Below are 20,049 nucleotides of genomic sequence, written 5' to 3'. Positions count from 1 at the left end.
GCTGAAGACGCATCCCTAACTAACGCCTGTCAAGCGCGTGTCCGAAATCCCCAGCAAATTCGTTCGGATGGATCCGTAATACGGTGACGGCGAGGCTGCGCGCCTCAGCGAGCCGAGGATGAAGGGAGGAGAAGATGATGAAAAGAATAAAATGTTTTTAATGAAGAGATTAAATGTGATGCTTAGGCTGTTAAAGATTCGGAGGGAAATTTCTGTCCTCGCTTTCCCCCTCCCACCCTTCACCGCATCATTTATGAATTTGTGCAAAAGGCTGTTTTTCATGAAAAAGTCAGAGAGGGAGAGCGAGGAAGAGAGAGAAACGAGCTCGAGGCAGATAAAAGCGTGATCCAGGCTGACAGTTTTGACAGCAAAAAGCGACAGAACAACGGGCAGACAGAGAGAGGGAGGGAGGGCTGAAAGACTGCAGAAAATTGCAGACTGTAATGGCTGACAGTGCCAGATATGACATTTCCCTCTAATCTCCTGCCAAAGAAATGGTGCTAAAATGCAGAGCGCCATATCCGTGTCATCTGTAGGCCTATCTGTCCATCTCGGAGCGAGAGAAAGACACAGACAGCCGGAGATCCGCCGAGCCCGTTGGTTGCCATCCCGCCACACGAGGCCCGGACGCCGTGCTAACGCTAGCTTTGTAAACAGGATCATCTTTCATCACTGTCACGTCGTTAAATGGTGTAAAAAATCTTCCCTTGTGATTCGCCATACATGCTAATTTTCTTTGCATACCAAATACGCTTTTCATACCCACTTCAAAGACGCTTAGGCGTGTGCGCCGCCAGCTAACGATCTCTGCGCTTCAGAGGCGGATAGAACTGGATTTCTTTTTTGTCACTGAAGTGTCAGAAGGAAATGGAAACAAACGAGGGGGATGGCAGTGTCTTAAAGAACTGGGGGCAGGAGCGCAGTGATTTTAAAAAACAGCCCATGTGGGGGCTTGCCATTTTAGCGGTGCGAGCATTCGCTGAGATCTTTATTTTTAACGTTACGCGTCCACTTGTTTAGCGTGGCTTCGGTTCTTGTGAAGATGGTACAGAAACAGTGTGTTAATGATTTAATGAGAATAGTCCAACAAAACTCTTTCATTCGACTTGACAGAAGTAGAGTCTGTTCAATTCATCATTCTCTCACATCACAGCTGAATGTGGCTCAAATCAGATTTTTTTCCCCCGCTCAAATGTGACACAGATCTGGTTTTTGGATGACAGTCTGTACAGTGATCCGACATTTCATCTGACATTTTCAATTCCGATCTGGACCTCTTTCAAATGTGGAAATCACTCATTTGTGTGTGATGTTTTTCAGTGTGACCTTGATGTCAACATTCCTGACTTTCACACTAATCAAACTCAACATTCAGGAATCGCATGCTTGATTTGCACTGCATAATGGCAATGTGTTCACAAAGAAAATAAAAAATGACGGTTACAAATTATTTAAATATTATGTGGAAAGACACGTTTTTGATGTTCCATCACCCAAATGATTGACACAACAACTACAGTTTTCAGAATAAAGATTTACATTTTCTGATGAAATTGTAAGTTGTGATTAACCGTTCAAAACACATAGGCACAAGGTATTGTGGGCTGTTGCCAAAGTGTTGCAATGTGGTTGTTAACATGTTCTAAGCCATGTTGCTGGTGTTCTGGATGGATGCTAAGGTGTATTCTGATCCCTAGATGTGGCTTGAATTCCCTCTTTCAGTATACACTACAGCTGAAAAGTTTGGCCTGTAGGATTTCTTTTAAGATATTCATACATGCAAGGGCCCATTTAATCGATAAATACAATTATCTCAAATAAATACTCTTGCAAACTTTATTTGATTAAAAAGTCCTTCAAAATCATGGTTTCTACCAAAATATTAAGCAGAACAACCGATTTCATCATTGGTAATGATGATAAATGTTTCTTGAGCAGCAAATCAGCATATTAGAAGGATTTCTGAAGGATCATGTGGCACTGAAGACTGGAATAATGATGAAAATTCAGCTTTAATCACAGGAATTAATTACATTTTAAAATGTATTAACACAGAAAACAGTCATTTTAAATTGCAAGTTGTAAGTTGACAAGTTTTTTTTTTTCCATTTTTTTATTAGACAGGTGAAGATCACAAGTCTTGTTTCACGAATCACTAGAATTTGTCCCTTTGCATCCAAATAAACATGCTATGTCTAATCTGACCACAGAAGCTTTTGTGTTTCCGAACAGCGAGGATGTTTTGGAGTTTGGAGTGGATCTGGCCCGAAGGTAATGACTCTGATAGTTTCGAACCCACCCACCATGTCACAGAAGCTGCCCACAGAGACCCGGCAACACCTACTGCATCTCAGCCTTCTGTTCGCTCGCTGACTTCAAGCTCCGTTGCGTCCCGATTGGCTTCTTTTCATCCTATCTTAACCAATAGTCTGGTCCGTAGCTAAACAAGCCGCCCCCTCCCACTTGTCACCAAATCTGTCGGGGCCCAAGAAGTGTAGAGTGATGCGAGAGGAGGGGTCGAGTTTGGATTAAGGAGCGGGTTTGCCCCCATTTCTTTTTAAAGAGGTTGTTTGGTTAACCCCAAAACAGCTGCTGTCCCGCTCGCCCTACCGCCCCGTTTCTCCCCCTTTCACGTTCGCTTTTCTCTCATTCTCTCGCTCCCTGCATCTTAATCCTTTTTTGAAGTCCTAAGTGCTAGGCAAATCCATTGAGTGCTGCGTATAATGGCTTTTAAGGGAGCGTGTTTAGATGTGTCCCAGCCCCATGGCTTATGAACCGCGGATGGTGTAATGGATTTTTTCCAATCTTGCTGCAGCACTAAATCCAACGTATTGTTCCTCATTATCATTTAAATAAGTCTCCCTTTCAACTATGAATGTGGCAATGTGAATGAACCGGGGCATTGTAAGGCTAACTCTACAAATTTTTTGGCCTCCCAGTGAGCCTCGCACCCACTCGCTCTTCTCCATACGTTACGCCGCCTCGCTTTTCTGTGAGAGAGAGAGAGAGAGAGGTTCTGGAAAAGTATTTGGATCCTGCAGCGCCGCCTTTCCGGGTTTTCTCAGGAACACTTCTCTAATTGTCACAGTGGGAGTTTGTACTGAGTGTGAGAGAGAACAGGAACTGATGAGGGTTAAACCCCTGTAGCAGGTGTGTGTGTATGTGTGACTGAATTCTGTGCAAGGACAAAATTGGTCTTGCAGAAAAGTCACCCCCTGAGACAGAGGCAGAAATTGCCAATCGCACAGAGGAAAGAGGCAAAAAGAGGGGGAAAATGACGGAGAGAGAGCAGGAGATTGGTATTCAGGCCTAGTCTGTGGTGCTGGGATGTGGAAGTTCTCTCATTCAAACTAGTGTGGCTTCTGTGGATTATGACTTTACTTGGTTTTAGTAGTCTGTGGAACGAAGTACTGCAGATGCAGAGCAGTTATTTGTTTAATTTGCAATATTTCAGCTAAGGTTGAGAATCAGCAGTGACCTGGTAGTACAGTAATGCATCAGTGAACTTCATTATTTACATTTATGCATTTAGCAGATGCTTTGATGATATTGAAGTTTAATGTGTGTGAGATATATAATCAATAACATGCATTTAGAAAATGGACATGTTCATGTTGAATTTAACATGTATGTATCTCTACTTGTAGAGCATTCCCTGACTTGTAAATACTCAAATTAGTTTAGGCTTTACACTGGCCAAGAACTGCCCATGTTGACAGGAAGGTGGCCTGACCAACATGTAAAGTGACCAAAAACAAAAAGGATTTTTTGTTAATGCAAAGTATTGGGCAGGCAAATCTAAAGTCGATGATACCACAATAGTAGGTCAGTGTATAAAAAAAGTGGTAACTCATTCAAATGATGGCACAGCAGTCTCGGAGAAAGGTTCTGAAAACATGAAAGAAATGTATGCGGCCAGCATTCTGCACATTATTTCATTATATTATGGACACAACTGAAAATGTTTTGCTTCAGAAAGTTCTTCATTTTAGTATAGGGACCAATTCTCACTATCTAGTTTCTTATTAGCGTGCCTATTAATAACATATTGGCTGTTTATTAGTACTTATAAAGCACATATTTTGCATGAGCATATTCTACATCCCTAATCCTACCCAATACCTAAACTTAACTACCTTACTAACTATTAATAAGCAGCAAATTAAGAATTTACTGAGGCAAAAGTCATAGTTAATGGTTTGTTAATAGCGAGAATTGGACCTTAAAATAAGGTGTGACCAAAAATATGTTGAATGTCTTTCAGCTAATTAATGCCAAAACACAGTCATGGCTTAGACTAAGCCAGGATTCACCTTTTTCGCCTTAGAAGAAAACAATACTGTTGTGTAACATGATGTAAATGAGTGCCACTGACAGATTTCAAGATATGTCCGTGCAAGTTGCTTTCAGTTAAGACCGCTCAAACATGCATTTTAGTGTGGGTCTAGGCTTAAGCTTCGTCTGTTAACCGGGCAATTGAGTTACAGACTTACGCAGCTCAGACTCAGTGACTAGTTTATTTGTAAGGAGCAAGTATTTTTCTGTCCTAGCATCGTCCCAAACTGTGGGTTCGGGTAATGAAGTAGCCTGTGGTTATCCTAGCTTTCTTGCTTGAATGCATAATAGCGTTAGAGCAGAATTAGAAGATCAGTAACTGTCATAATGTTCTTATGTTACTTTTTGCAACATAACCTGTAACCTTTGTGTTAGCGGTGCAGATTCTGAACAGTTAAATGACGTATGTTAACTATCTATAATTTTAGGGACATTGATGCTGTAGACAAGTGATTTTGTTTGGATTGTTGAATTGTTAGACCTTCTGGAGTCTAAAACTAGCTTTAGCACTCTGTATAATTTCTAGTTGTTGTTGACTCGCTCAGGCAGCCCAGAACTGTTTTAAAGGCCCCTATATGTATCTGAATCTGACAAGGAATCTGTCACGGCAAAATAAAATGCTTTCGTTCCCCCTCATTTACCATAAACTGACAAGGGCTGATGCAACAGCATGGAAAATGAATGCAAACGCTGGGTGTCTTGGTTCTGATCTGAAATGTCATTTCCTTTATGATGACAATCCATGACACCGTTCTGGAAAATGATGTAACCTGCTATATAAGAATCATTGGACTATGTATTACTGAGTTAATGCTGGAATGTTTAGTTGAATGCACAGTACACAACTGAACGGCTTCTGATTTTGAAACATGTTAGCGTAAAATGTTATTAATGGCTAAGGCTATTAATGCTCACAGGGTTTAGATGGTTTGTTCAAGTATTAAGCTATTTCTTGGTGATGAAATCATATGACTTTTTAAAGAAAAATGCGCCATTAACAGTGTTGGGTGTAATGCATTACAAGTAATGTGAGTTACGTAATATTACTTTTTCAAGTAACTAGTAAAGTAACGCATTACTTTTTAATTTGCAAGAGTTACTTTTTCCCCATTTATTGACTGACAGTGCTGTGTGAACATGCTGTTACTATAGATCTAAATGTGAATGTGCTTTAATTCATCCCACTCGCAAAAAACAGATTTAGTATTCATCAAAATGAATTAAAACCGTGAAATGCAAACTCCGAATATGATGCAAACCTGCAATAATTAAATGTTAAACAATGCAAATGTATCTAATCCCATTTTATTAACCAATGTCTTTGCTGCTGACCTTTGATCCAGTTCAACCATACTAATAAGCAAAAATGACTTTAGATAAACTAACAATTGTACTTCATTGTTTTTTGAACATAATTAGTTACTTTTTTAGGGAGTAACGCAATATTGTAATCATTTACATTTATTCATTTAGCTGATGCTTTTATCCAAAGCGACTTACAATTGTCAGAGGTCGCACGCCTCTGGAGCAACTAGGGGGTTAATGTCTTGCTCAGGGACACATTGGTGTCTCACATTGGATTCGAACCCGGGTCTCTCACACCAAAGGCATGTGTCTTATCCACTGCGCCATCACCACCCCTACATGCATTGCTTTTAAAAGTAACTTTCCCCAACACTGGCCATCACCAGGTGAAAGGAGAGAGACCCAAGCCATCTATGGACCAGATTTAAGCAACTAGCCAGAACATCATAGAAACTGGCTATATTGCCCTATAATCCACATACAGTAGTAACGCCCTAGCAACCACTCAGAAGACCTTAGTAACTGCATACTTGTTTTCAGAAAATCACAGTTTTTTTCTAGATTAACAATGTAGGTGTTCTGCTGAAAGATCATTTTAAGATAAACCCAAAGTCTCGCCAAAGAGAAAAGGCCTTGAGCAACAAGATGGCCAATTTGTCGTGTATGTATTGTGCTTGAGTCATATGAGTCATGTGTTCTAGCAGGTCTTAAAGAGAGAGAGAGAGAGAGAGAGAGAGAGAGAGAGAGAGAGAGAGAAAGGAATCAGTAATGTCATTAGGCGAACGATAGGAACGAAGGGTGGGAAAAAGGTTAATGTGAATATTGATATTAAAGTGCTAGAGCTTCATCATGTCTCTGTCATCTCATAGTATCCCTCAAAGGTCAACGTTGTTCTCTCTCTCTTTGTCTCTCTCTCTCTTTCTCTCCTCCAGAGCTCCACTCACTCTCTGTCAGGACGAGGGTACTCGGTAAGTGACATTTTCACGCTCTGCGGCTTTACGGCAGAATTACAGTATCCTCTCCTCCCGTTTATGGCCCCGGCAGCGGACATTTTAATTATGTTAAACAGAGAAATGGTGGAATCATGATATTAGGGACATCACTCTTGGGTGTCTGACTGATTAAATGGTTAAAGGTGTCCCGTTGCACCTTTGGTTAAATGAGCCTTTCTTTATATTTACGACCATTTTATTTCCAGCGCTCTGGTCGTTTAAAGTGTCACTGACGATGTCTTCTTCTACGGTCTGCTGTGGTCTAGGTTAGAGCTTGTTTGAAAGCCATTCAGAGATTTGGATTGGGTTTTATTTGGACGAGACTTGAAACAAATCATATGCTTCTGGATACGCAAGCTCAATTTTGGATTCGCTGTGTTCGCTGAGGGGTGCCATAGCGGGCATTAGCCTTAATTTGTTGCACTGTGTAGAGTTGGTTTTCATTCGGATGAACTCATTTTAAGAGAGAGCTACAGTTTGATAAGAACCTTGATGAGCTGAACTGTGTTAGTTAAACGGTCCAGATGTTTACAGCTACAGTAAGTACCTAGCTAGACAATTCTCTCCTATGAGATGATGTGCACATGTGCAACTGAATGCTGGACTGCAATGCACTGAAATATAAAACATATAAAAACACAAAACATGATTTTTTTTTTTTTTACATTTAGGTTTGTTAATAGTAATGTTTCATTCTTCTCGTCAAAACAGGTCACTAATAATGATTAATCATTATATTTGATTATATTGTTATTTAGAATATTAGTATTTAATAGCAATATATTAATATTTATATTCTAAATAATTACAATAGTAGAATAACAATAAAAACTGTTGATTTGGTAACAAATATAATAAAAAAAAGTATAATAAGTATATTTAAAACATTAAGATGTAATATTTGGTGTTTTTTTTTAAGTTAGTCACTGCATATATTCTCCCTTAATGTGTTTTTATATGTGACAATATAAGCCACTTTTATATTTTCAGAAGGGGAACACAATAAAAGATCTTGGTTTAGAGTGTTTTTGTTTCCTTCCTGTTTTTTTCTCATTCATACGTTTTTCATGTTTCGTAATGATTGTGTTGTGTAGAAATGTTCACTGGTTTTCATTCCATGTTCAGTACTTATCATCTTAATACTTACTCTTCTTATGGATGAAAATAAGCTTTGGATCTTGCAGGGATTCATTGTATTATTGATTTACTGTGCTTACTCTAAAGATAATCATATTATCTATGAATATATTCCCTGTTCTTCTTTATTCGAAAGTGCAGTATACACTTGACACTGAAACTGAGAGAAAAAAATGTGTTGTATACCCTTGTGAAATATTCAAAAGCAGCCGTGCATTTTATATGCTAAATTTCCGCAGGCATGTCAAGCAACATGTCACAGGATCGCTGTTTATGCATGACAGAAAGCTCACTTTTTATCAGATGCTCAAATGTTTGTTTGCATGCGCGCACACACACACACACACACACACACACACACACACACACACACACAGACACGCTGACATTACCTGTCTCCTAAGAATGTCAGATAACAACTGCCACTATGAGCTGCTAGGTTATTTATTTCATATGTTTTATCAGCATGAAGAGACAAGAGTTTAAAGGTTTCAGGACTCATTCTGTCAACCTCTTTTTATTTGCAAATGTGTATATGTATGTGTGTGTGTGCATTTTTTTTTTTAAAAGTCTCTTATTCTCAGTAAGACTGCATTTATTTGATCAGAAACACACACACAGTGATATTGTAATATATTTTAAAAATATGATTAATTCCTGTGATGTAAAGCTGAATTTTCAGCATCATTACTCCAGTCTTCAGTGTCACGTGATCCTTCAGAAATCATTATAATATGTAGATTTGGTGTTTAATAATTATCAATGTTGATAACAGTTGTGCTGCCCAGTATTTTTTGTGGAAACGTGATGCTTTTTTTTTCTGGGATACTAAAAAAATAACCTGAGAACAGTATTTAATTTAAATACTTATCAATACTTTTGTTGTGACAATACTGTAACTTTTGATCGGTTGAATGCATGTTTGTTGAATGAAAGTACTAACGAACGAATTAATGAATGAAATAAAAATCTTAGACTACTGCTTATATTGTCTATATTGATATTATCTAAATAGTTTTTTGATCTAATATTGTAAGTTTGGTATAAATTCTGAAATAGACTATATCAATTAAGCATGACGATAACTCCATGAAGATCTTTACCAGAGTAAAACTATGTTAGTTTAGTTATTCTTGTCATGATTTATGTCCTCTAGACAGCAAGAGACACTTGTCATGTTGTTTTTTTCCCTCCTCAGTGAAAAATAGAGCATGTTAAACTCATGTTTCCTTACGGCGACATTCCGACATGGCAATGAAAAGAGAGCCTCTGTAAAAGGCCTGTAGCGGCCGTAAGCCTCGGCTGTCATATCAGTTTAGGCTGAGAAAACATGACCAAAGAGCCACAAACCTTGTCCTCCTCTTTACACGATGCTGTGACTGAGATAACAGAGAAAAAACAGAGGAAAGTAAAGAAAAAGCAGAATATAGCAGGGGAGTTTCACTTTGACACTAGTTCCATCAAATCTGGTTATGTGTAGTCGGGCCCTTTGGCCCTTCACACTGTGTGTGTGTACTCATGAGATTAACAAAGCACCAAGAGCTCCAGGCACAAGTTTCTGTGTGTGTGTGTGTGTGTGTGTTCTTGTTTATGTGTATGAGTCTGTTATCTTCCAGAATTCAAGGCACAGTGTTATGGTCAGGGGCCCCTGGGGCCACTCCGGCACTTCACGTTGTGTTTGTAATCGTCTGCTAGGAGTGAAAGTGCTAAAGGCTAACGCACCGAGAGAGAGAGAGATATGTCAAGAGAATGATGGAGGGAGATGCAGGCTTCCGGCTAGATAAGTGGGCCATCACCTGGAAAGTTGTGAGTTCGGCCCCCAGTGGCAGCGGCTTATTCAAGCCTAGTTATAAACGCAGAGTTTTGACTCTAAATTCAGTTTGGATGAACCACATTGAATCCATTGATAGATGAATACACGTGACCACGTGTTCCAAGGGTCTTTCTTGTTATTGCAAAATGTAACTATATTATCACCCATCTCTTTACATAAAATTTGTTTAACTTTTTTTTTTCCAGGATGCTGAAAAATGAACAGTAGAACAGCGTTTATTAAAATTTCTCCATTCAAGTCATGTGTCAGAATGATTGTATTCATGAGTTGAATGCACATGATTTCTAATTACCTTTGGGAAACTTTGGGTTTTCATTATGCCGGGCTGAGTCAGTTACAAACTTCTGGTGGAAATAAATAGTTTTTGATTATTGTAAGTTGTAATTCTGAACACGGACTGTAGCATTTAGTTTGTGTACTGCTGATGAAGAATTAGGTACTCATTTAACTACATTTATGAGCTGATGGGTATGTTACCATACTAACCATTTCCCATCATTCTCTGTGGCAGCATGACAATTATATAATACATAACATTATGTATTATTTAGACACCTAACTTGCATATTTTGCTCTTTATTTAGAGTAATGCTAAAATGCATTATTTGTCAGTGAATAAAATAATAATTTGCCTAGGTGCATTTTTTTCCTCAGAAATGCACAATATAAACTCACAATTCAGATTTTTTTATGTGAGATATAAGCTCTCAGTTGCGAGTTACTGTATAAAGTCAGAATTGTGAGAATCTCGCAATTGCAAGAAAGTCAGAATTGTAAGAAAAAAGTCAGAATTGCAAGTTTATATCTTGCATTTCTGACTTTTTTTCTTGCAATCGCTTGTTTATATCTTGCAATTCTTCGAAAATAAGTTAAAAGTTTGCGATAAAAAGTCACATTGATCTTTGTATCTTTTTATTTAGTGGCGTATTTATTTAGTATTTTATCACGCTGCCAAGGGGGCCTGAGACCACCTCTTACATTTGGTAAAAACACTAATGCTTGGCTTCAAGTGACTTATTTCTTGATTTTACTGCGTCTCTAGCAGGGTAAGCTTGTTTTGAGCAGGGGTTCTGTAGACGATCTGACCTCTCTTTCAATCTGAAAATTGATGTGTGCCGCTGTACACACAAGATTAGAGCCAGTGTCATTCTTGTGTCTTGCACGAAACGACTGCAAATATTGTCGGTACTTAACCATGACATATAAAATTGTGTGCTTAGGGAGCACCTGCATGATTATCATATATCAAGGGTGCTACAAAGTACTCCTGACACAAATAAAGATGGCCTCCATCTTCTTGTCATGGATCAAACGCCTCCATTCTGCAGCATCCACCCACTGGTGTTCAGATCACAGCACCTGCGGCTATAACACCACCTACATGGAGGACGTGGGGAGCGGTGCAACCTCGGGCAAAGTAACCTATGTTACGTGCCATTTATTGGTGAGAGTGCTCTCTGGTTTCTGATGTGGGATAGACAGATTCTATCAGCATTAAATATTGTTTTTGTTGCTGTTTGATGTGTTGCGACTGATTAGAGAGGGGTTACGGTGTTTTGAATCTGAGGAATACAGAATCAAAAGTCTTGAATTTGTTACATACAGACCTGACAGAGAGAGGTCATGCTTTAATTTGACCATGATTGAGAGATTGTTTCACATTTAGATGTTCATTTACACTATGCTTTATTTATTTGCATGTTTAATTGGTCAAGCACAGCACACAAGGTTTTTAAAACGTTACTCTCAAGCAGTTTTTACACTGTTAATATAATACTCTTTAAAACCAAAGCATATTAGTTTTTCATTTTGAACTTAATTTAATATATAAACTTTATAAAAGTATTCTACAATCATTTTACTTGAAAAATATTTAGATTTAGGATGCAGACATTTCAAGCGTGGTCAATGTTCACAGTCAGATTTAGACATTTTATCTTTAACCAGATGATTACCAGATTTCTCCTTTAAAATTTTTTTTTAAATATGATGTATTTTATAATAATGTATTATTGTTATTATTAGACCATAACTATGCTATTGTTTGAAGAATGTCTAGAATGTTTTTAATCATATTTCACCTGTAAAAAGTTATAGAGCAAAATCATTATATATGCTTTTGTTAACTTAAAGGTGAAAAAAGCTTATATTTTTGCTTCAGGCATTTTTTTTAAGTTTTTATTTTTACCTGTAAGAATGCATTTTATTTTTTTATATTGTTTTAAGCATTTTTCACCTGTAAGAACAGACCTGCAGGCCTGCGATCCATGTTTTGGGTTGTGAGCAACTGGTTCGGAGAGATTTTCTCAGTGTCAGGCCTCTGGTGCGTTTGGACAAGAAGCGCTGGGGTTATAGTTTGATGCTCTGACAATATCCTGCACTTTGTGTGTGTGTTTGTCTGAGGGGTATGTTTCTGGGTGAAAGCCATATTTGTTTACCGCTGTGTGCGGCCCGCTGAACAGCCCGGTCCTGTTTCTCCCCTCTCACCGGGGAAACCTGGCTGTTGCTGCTAGCAACAGATAAAAAGTGCTGTTAACCTCAGCAGGGTTTCAACACATCAGTCACACGGGGAGATAAAGGTAGAAGCTTCGAGGCCTCTCTCACACACACACACACACACACACACACACAAAGAGGCTTTTGGTCCCTTCATGGGAGCCGAGATGAAACGCACACTTGCATAGTCCAGTAGCTAAACATAAAGATGGTTGTGAGACGCAGCGACTCAATGGAAACGAAAATATTTTTCACAGGCCGCACAACATAGCGTTAAAGCGGCGGCAAAGGCTTTTCTCTTTGAATAGTGATGAATGGTAACTTCATTTTCACCTTGGATTGCTTTTCTTTTCCACTGGAGATGGACCCTATTCTCTCTCTCGCACACGTTGTGGTCGGCTTAAAGCGAGAGAATGGAAAGGAAATGTGAGCGTAGTTCTGATGTTGGGAATTAACTGCTAATTGCTTTTCCTGTTTAAGCTTTTTGCTGTTAATGCTGTTTAGTATTTAATTATTCATGGCTCTGTGGTCCGGCATGCTTTCTGAATTAAGCTCTACAAATGAAAATATGCCTGCAATGATTGGCCCAAGGCCTGACTTATTATGCAGCTCGCAGATATAAGTTAATACATATTCAAAAGCTTGTTTCTTCAGCATGTTTCAAAACAACTTAGGCTTTCCATTATGACATTATGAATTAAGATATTATATAGAGGGAAAAATGTCTTTTTAGTTTTTTTTTCTTTTTTTTTTAATTAACACCCACTCTGTCTTCAAGTCTCAAGTCAGACTTCATAAGAAATGTCTTCACCTTTCTTTCATACTATTAATATTGTCAGTTGTCTTTCATTCTTTAATTCTTCATGGTGCCTGCCAAGGCAAGCAGGACCATTATTATAGCTTGTGTTTATAGTGATTTTTTCAAACTCCTACATTTACAGTATATTTTGGCAGAATGCTTTTATTCAAAGTGACATCGAGTGCATTCAAGGTTTGCATTTATCTGTCCGTGTTTTCTTTGGGGATCAAACCTATGAACTTGGTGTTGCTCGCACAGTGCTCTACCAGCTCAGATTTCTGGCAGATAATAAAATGGGTGAAAAAGCACATCATCCTTAAATTAGAGGATTCTGAACCATATAGAAGTTCAACCCTTTCATGACCCATTCACTCCCACCTAGACTCTCAACTAACCCAGGGACCCTCATAGAAAAAGAGCTAGATTTATCAGTATTGGATTGTTGGTGGTTAAAAATGTCTAAATATTCAAAATAAATAAATGCTCAAGAAACATTTCTTATGATTATAAATATTAAAAAGATTTGTTCTGCTTTGTTCTTGTGGAATCTGTCATGCATTCTTAGCATTTTTTAAAATAGCCTTTTGATGGGCTTCAAAAGATGCATTGCTATCATGCTCTGTGTTTCATAGTGTAGTAATGATGTCTTCTGACTGTCATTTTCTAATTTAAAATGGCCTGTCATTTATGTTTTCAGTCATCTTTTCCTTTCTGCTTTGTATCAGTAGCATAATTGGCTACTTGAACAATATTCATTAAGCTAAAGCAGTGTAAATAGTTTTTTTTTTTTATTGCCTGTAAATTGTTCTTCAGTACACGCTGCCCTCTCACATTCCAGCAATAGCGACAGCTCTTGTGTCTTTGTAGCTCTGTGCAAATAGTGACGAATGTAAATTGCTGTGCTATGTTATATGTGCTATTGCTCAATCAGGTCTTAATTACATGTTGCCTCTGCCTCAAAAAGCATTTAACAGAGACGTGAATGCCTTAATGAGGAGCGTAATGAACACTCAGAATGTTTGGTTGTTCGCCTGCATAGCACCGGCATTTTTATAGACTGTTATAAAATACCATTTGCATCAGCAAATTACAATGGCTCGATATCATTATCCAAAGACGACCTGATCATAAATTAAACCTCCAATTACAAACATCTATCTGTTGGGAGAGAAAATGAGCGGTGTGGTTTTTATTCATTCTGAGAGAGAGATGAGGGATGCCAAGCACCTTTGTAGATTATTCTCGGTGGAGGCATTTATTCACTTTATTGTTTGGCTGCTCGCTCGGTCTCTTGACTGAAATGGGAAGCTACATTAAAAGCTCATTAAGGTCTGTGCGGCGCAGCGAGACCGAGGGATTCTCCGCTTGTCCACTCTGCTCCAGTGCTGGACTTTCTATTTTTGCAGATACATTTACATTTATTAATTTAGCTGACGTTTTTATCCAAAGCGACTTACAATTGCTATATATGTCAGAGGTCGCACGCCTCTGGAGCAACTAGGGGTTAAGTGTCTTGCTCAGGGACACATTGGTGTCTCACAGTGGATTCGAACCCGGGTCTCTCACACCAAAGGCATGTGTCTTATCCACTGCGCCATCACCACCCACCAGATAGAGATGATTTTGGTAGATTATGGAAAGCGTTATCTACCAAATAGATTACCATAGTTATCAAGACAGTATAGGGAAGCATAGGGTACAGTGTGTTAACGATTGATTGTATGTATATTAGGGATGTGCATCTCCATAACTGAGGCCGATGCGATACGCATCTCGATGCATAGCCAACGATATGATGCATTAAAGATACATATGAAGCAGCTACCCATGTGATCCGGATTCGATTCAACACCATGTGATTCAATGCAATACGATGCAATGGAAAAAAAATGATGCTATGTAATTCAATATGGTGCAGACAGTTCATTTTTATTTCTTTGGTTCAGACAGACAGCAAAATCACAAATTCACTTAAGTGCTTTCTGAATGCTAATGCCTCAGTGTCCGTAGTGTTGATGCATCATATTCACACACCAGCAGTAGTGATGAGAGAACGCGTTTGAGCAATAATTTAGAGAGGGAAAATCAATCTTCATATAAAATATTGGTCGCTTTCTAAATAATAAAAGTATAGCACATCTACTAATAATAATTATATAGAAATAAATGTTTTTTTACTGATGCAAATACGTTGCATTGCGATACAAATACCAACTTATCCAATGCATTGCATTGTAATGCATTATTTTAAATTGATGCCGATGCACCAATGTGAATTATTATTATTATTATTATATTTTTTATTATTTTAGTGGTGCATATGACCTTTAATCTAGATAATGCATTTATTTAATCATTATTTTATGATTATATTATTTTTATAATTATTATTTAAATAATTAAAGATGCCAGATCTGCATAAATGTTTTCACATAAAATTGATAGCTTATTTATAAAAATGTGAAGATAACTAAAATAAGCTAAATAATTATTATAATTGTTGCATTGGTCATTTTATTATTATTATTTTTTTTTTACATCGTTCATATTTTGTTTAACTTAGCTTTTGACATAAAAAAGCTTTCATTTAATATGAGGCGAGTTGTGTGCAAGCTGGGCCAATTTATTTTATTGAATTATTTCTGTGGCACTCTGTTATTGACTGTTTCTTATTCCAGTTGATAGCAGATGTCCTGGAATTTTATTTAGTCGTATTAGTTTTCCTTTTTCCTCAAGGAAAACTGATGTGGCCCAGCTTACCCCGCTCTCCTCACAGCTTTGTAAAGCATGCAGTTGTGCAGATTCAGACTGCTCCCTTGATATGAAATGGGTGGAGAGTTGAATTGGAAGTGAAGTAGAACTGCTTCTCAGCAGTCCTTTTCATTTTCACACCTCTTCTCAACACCCATCCTCCTCTTCTCTCTTTTCCCCTCGCTCTCTCCTCCTCTTCCTCCCCATCCCACTGTGTGCAGTCCCTCCGCGGAGCTCCCCTGCACTGCGGTGTGATTACACAGGAAAGGGAGCTCTATAAATCATGTGGATTTATAGCGCTATAGTTAATAACGCAGCTGTGGGCGTATAACGCGGCTCTCTCAGGTGTCTTAAAACACGTCAGCCCGAAACACATCAGCTCTCTGACCACCCCACAGGGAATCACAGCACATTAAAACTGGCTCATTATCAGAGCAGAACCGCCATTTAACATTGAACTTCCTTATCATTTTAACATTGACTCAACCTCATCCATTAGTCGGATATGGGCTGCAAAGACCTTTTTTTAATACTAAACCCTCTGGCTTTTTTGTTCTGAGTTAAAGTATCCAAAATGCATCAGTGTGCCTGCTTGTTGTATGTTTAAATTCATACTGATGTGTTCTTAGTGCTCGTGTGATCCTTTATGTATTTGTTTATTTACTTTATTTCATAATGTATGTGAATATTTTATTTTTTTGCCATTATGGGAGACCTTCATTGCATTCATGCATTTAGCAGACATTTTTATCCAAAGTGACTTACAAAAGAGAAACACATCCATTTCAAAAGGTCAACAAGTTCGAGAACCACTGTCTTAGAAGCCATAATTTCTGAGGGTGGCATCTTTTTGCCTGGGCCAATGCGAAAACACCATAGCAACCACACAGCAATGAGCTAATAAGTGCTGGGAATATCTTATTTACCTCATATCAACGTTCTGGCAAACATTCGGACCCCTAGGCTCATAACGTTGAGTTTTGAATGGGTGAGCACCACTGAATTTGTAAAAATCTGTTGTTGTTTTTAGCATATGAAACAAAGATGCACTTTTTTAAATTCTGTGTTCCTGTGTGGCATCTCTGTTCTTTTCTTATGATCTCAGGCTGTGTTTGGCACGCTAGTTCTTGACACAATCTCAGAGGAAATACCTGTGCTGCTGTCTGGGTTGTGTTTCAGCCTGAGACCCATTGCCAAATCTCAGCATGAGGGGCGGTACAAAAGCTTTCTCTGAACAAAAATGCTTCAGGCATTGAACAGACCTCCTCTACTGTGAGACAAAAGACCCGCAGGCCTTACAGAACCCTGAGAGCCTCCCTGCCACCCAAACAAAGGCAGAAATTAAGCAGCGCTCGGAGCGATACGGCTCTTACACACAAGCTAAAATGTTTCTTTTGTAACTCTAGGGGGTTTCAACATGGCGTCTCTCCTAAAGGCGAGAACAGAGCTCTGCCTCCTGCCTTTTGTCAGGGCTACAGGGAGGGAAGTTGAATTTCATCTTTTTTTTTCTTTCCTCGCTACCTGAGGTTTTTACACCTCCTATAACACTTTCTGTGTTAGTTTTCTTAAGAACTTTGGAGGTTTAGGTTTGTAGCCCTCTGGAGGTGTAATGATGTTTGTTTTTTTCAGGAACATTAAATACTTTAATACTTTTATTCAGCAAAGATGCATTAAATTTATCAAAAGTCAAAAAGACATTTATGATGCCACAAATTATTTATTTTTTAAAGAAAAATATATATTCATCAAAGATTGCTCAACAAAACGCATTATGGGTTATACAAAAAATATTAAGCAGCACAACTATTTTATTAAGAAATTTCTTGATGACCAAATCAGCACATGAGAATGATTTCTGAAGAATCATGTGACACTGAAGACTGGAGTAACGATGCTGAAAATTCCCAAATATAAACCAGTTATTTTAAATAGCAATAATATTTCACGGTATTACTGTTTTTACTGTATTTTTGACTAAATAAATACAACCCTGGTGATAATAAGAGACTTTTATAAAAGACTTCTTATAAAAAAACATGAAAAAAAGTTTAACTTTCGTATGTTCGTGTATAATAAAGAATAAATAGTTGCACTCAAACTTTTGAAAGGTTGTGAAAGTGTTAAATCTATAAAGCATGTGTTCTCTCATGTCCTCCCTATGTATTTTGAATGTCAGTTGCTTCCTCCTCACAAATTAGTTTCACTATGTGTCAAGCGTGAGGTGTAAGATCACACTCTCCCCACTCAGGCGTTAAAGGAAGTCACCAGTAAATGTATGCACTGGCCGCTCTAAATAAGCTCGAGCGTGACATGGAAAAAGACAGAAAGAGAAAGCGAGAGGCAGGGCAGAGAAAGAAAAGATGAAATAAAAGCAGAAGTTTTTGTGGTTTTAACACTAGCACTATTCACTCTCACCTCAGCTCCTCTGCGGCTTTGCTTCAGGCTAACAGTTGCACCCCAGCAGGTACAACCCAGATTTCCTGTAGCAAAACGAGCATGTTTATCTGCTCTTCATGCGTCTGCGCACAAACATGTGTAGCACCACCTATGCTCGTACTAACCCTCGGTTTGGAGCTCCACGGTCATCTCCACCCCTGCTCCGGCGCGTGTCCCAGACCAGTCTCTGTATACATCCCCGCTAGATCTCTTAGATTGCGGAGGCGTTTGAGTGTTTACGGAAAAGGCGGTTATCATGTACTCATTGCAGAAATTGAATGGTTACACAGGCTTGTCCCTGAAGCAGACCAGTTACAGACACTTACTAAAGTTATGTCATTTGTTTTGAGCTGCAGTGTGTTTGAGAACGCAATGGGTAATAGTGATATTTCATATAACTGATGTAAACTTATTGTTAGCTTGTGCGTGTTTGTGTAGAATTATCACAATATAATGAATTGACAGTAGTTGGTGGACCTGACCTTTTATTTTTTTTTATACAGGGTTTTTTCTTGTTCAAGAAGCCACATCACCGTAGGGAAGAAAACAGTCACTTTCCGCTTCATACTGATTTTAAATGCATCAGGATTAAAAAAAAATGTTTTGCAAGGCTTATTAATTCACTATCTATTTAGCATTTGCATGATTTATCAGTTTAACAGAATGTGCATACCAGTGTGTCCACATGGTTTTTTGCAGCTCAGTTACCAGATTAACTGCCCTCTGCTGTGTTATTAATACAATCTGAGGTTCCTCTCTGTGCGGAAGTGCTCCGATCATAATGAAGCCCGCTATGCAGCAGGACTCCTATAGCTAAAGCTGCTCCTCTCAGAGGGAGGGCCCTCAATATGTAGGTTAAACCCGGCCTAAGAACCTCTTACCTGGCTTTTCAAAACGCATTCCGGTTTGACGATTCTGGAGAGATCACCTCATGAAAGAGTGCCGCAAATGCAACCAATTTGGAAATTGATAGTCCGTACATAAAGGAGTTATGGGTCTCCAATTACTACTGGCCTGGTGTCACAGAATACCCCGGGAGGGCCAATCAGGTGTTTCGCCATGCTCTCAGAGTCAGTAGCAGAGCATCCTGGCTTACCTCGCATTCATTACACCAGCCAGATGGGCTGAGAATTAGATTCCAACTCCCCCTACAGAGAGAGATAGGTAGGAGGAGATGGGAGAGGTTGGGGAAGGAGAGGAAAAATAATGTTTTTTGTTTTCATTTACATTGCAAGTTATTACATTTTAATGTAACACCTCTGGGACCTGGGAGCATTAAATGGCTGTTGTTGAGTAATGGAGTCTAACTGCCAGTGAATGCGGAGGGAGAAATGAAATTAGCGAGCACAGCAATTTGGCACAGTGATTATGGGCTCCGCCGAGGCACTTCCTGGTGATTTAAGAATGCTAACATTTAAGCACGTCAGATCTCATTATTCTTCAAGGTTAAATCGAGCTCGTTCCAAGGGGATGCAGAAGCGAGATGGGATTATTTTTTTTCTTTTGCTGCATTTTTGCGCCTTTTTGTAGTCTTTATGCTACTCTTTAGACAGTTTTTGAAAGCCTCCATTGGTTGAACAAACAGATAGCCCCGCCCCAAGTGCACACTATTTGCTGGTATGGATGAAAGAATGAGTTTTTTGTAGAAAATAAGATTCTCTCTGCTGCATTTTGCACCTTTTCCACATTTATTTAAAGCTTAAGTGTATCATTTCTGTGCTATTACTGTCATTGAACAGAATGGAGAAAATGATTGTTTTTAAACGCATAGCCCCGTGCCCAAATGCACATCATTGGCTGGTATGGATGCCTGTGCTTTAATTTTGTTGAAAATAAAATTTGGTCTCATTTTATTATCTTAATTTTTCATGCGAATGATGCTCAATAAAGATCTGTGTTTGGCTTGTATGGTTTCTGTAATCTATCGTGAGATCTTGGAGCTCAGACTGCAAGTACAGCAAAGC

The 20,049-nt window shown here is 38.6% G+C and overlaps 1 protein-coding gene across 12 annotated transcripts in view; it reads left to right on the top strand.

The window, feature by feature from the left end:
* LOC306871174 (fibrosin-1-like protein) overlaps window positions 1-20,049 on the top strand; it is a 285,982-nt gene that overhangs the window by 94,351 nt on the left and 171,582 nt on the right. For 11 of the 12 annotated variants that reach the window (XM_079418935.1, XM_079418940.1, XM_079418933.1 and 8 more), the window contains exon 4: window positions 6,573-6,608. The exons of the other annotated variant lie outside the window; for it this stretch is intronic. In XM_079418935.1, the coding sequence (XP_079275061.1) occupies window positions 6,573-6,608 (36 nt within the window). The remainder of the gene's footprint in view (window positions 1-6,572; window positions 6,609-20,049) is intronic. 12 annotated transcript variants of the gene reach the window in all.

Source organism: Barbus barbus (assembly GCF_936440315.1).
Source record: "Barbus barbus genome assembly, chromosome: 6".
Lineage (NCBI taxonomy): Eukaryota > Metazoa > Chordata > Actinopteri > Cypriniformes > Cyprinidae > Barbus > Barbus barbus.
Note: the sequence above shows the minus strand (reverse complement) of the source record. Positions and strands in the feature narration are given on the sequence as shown.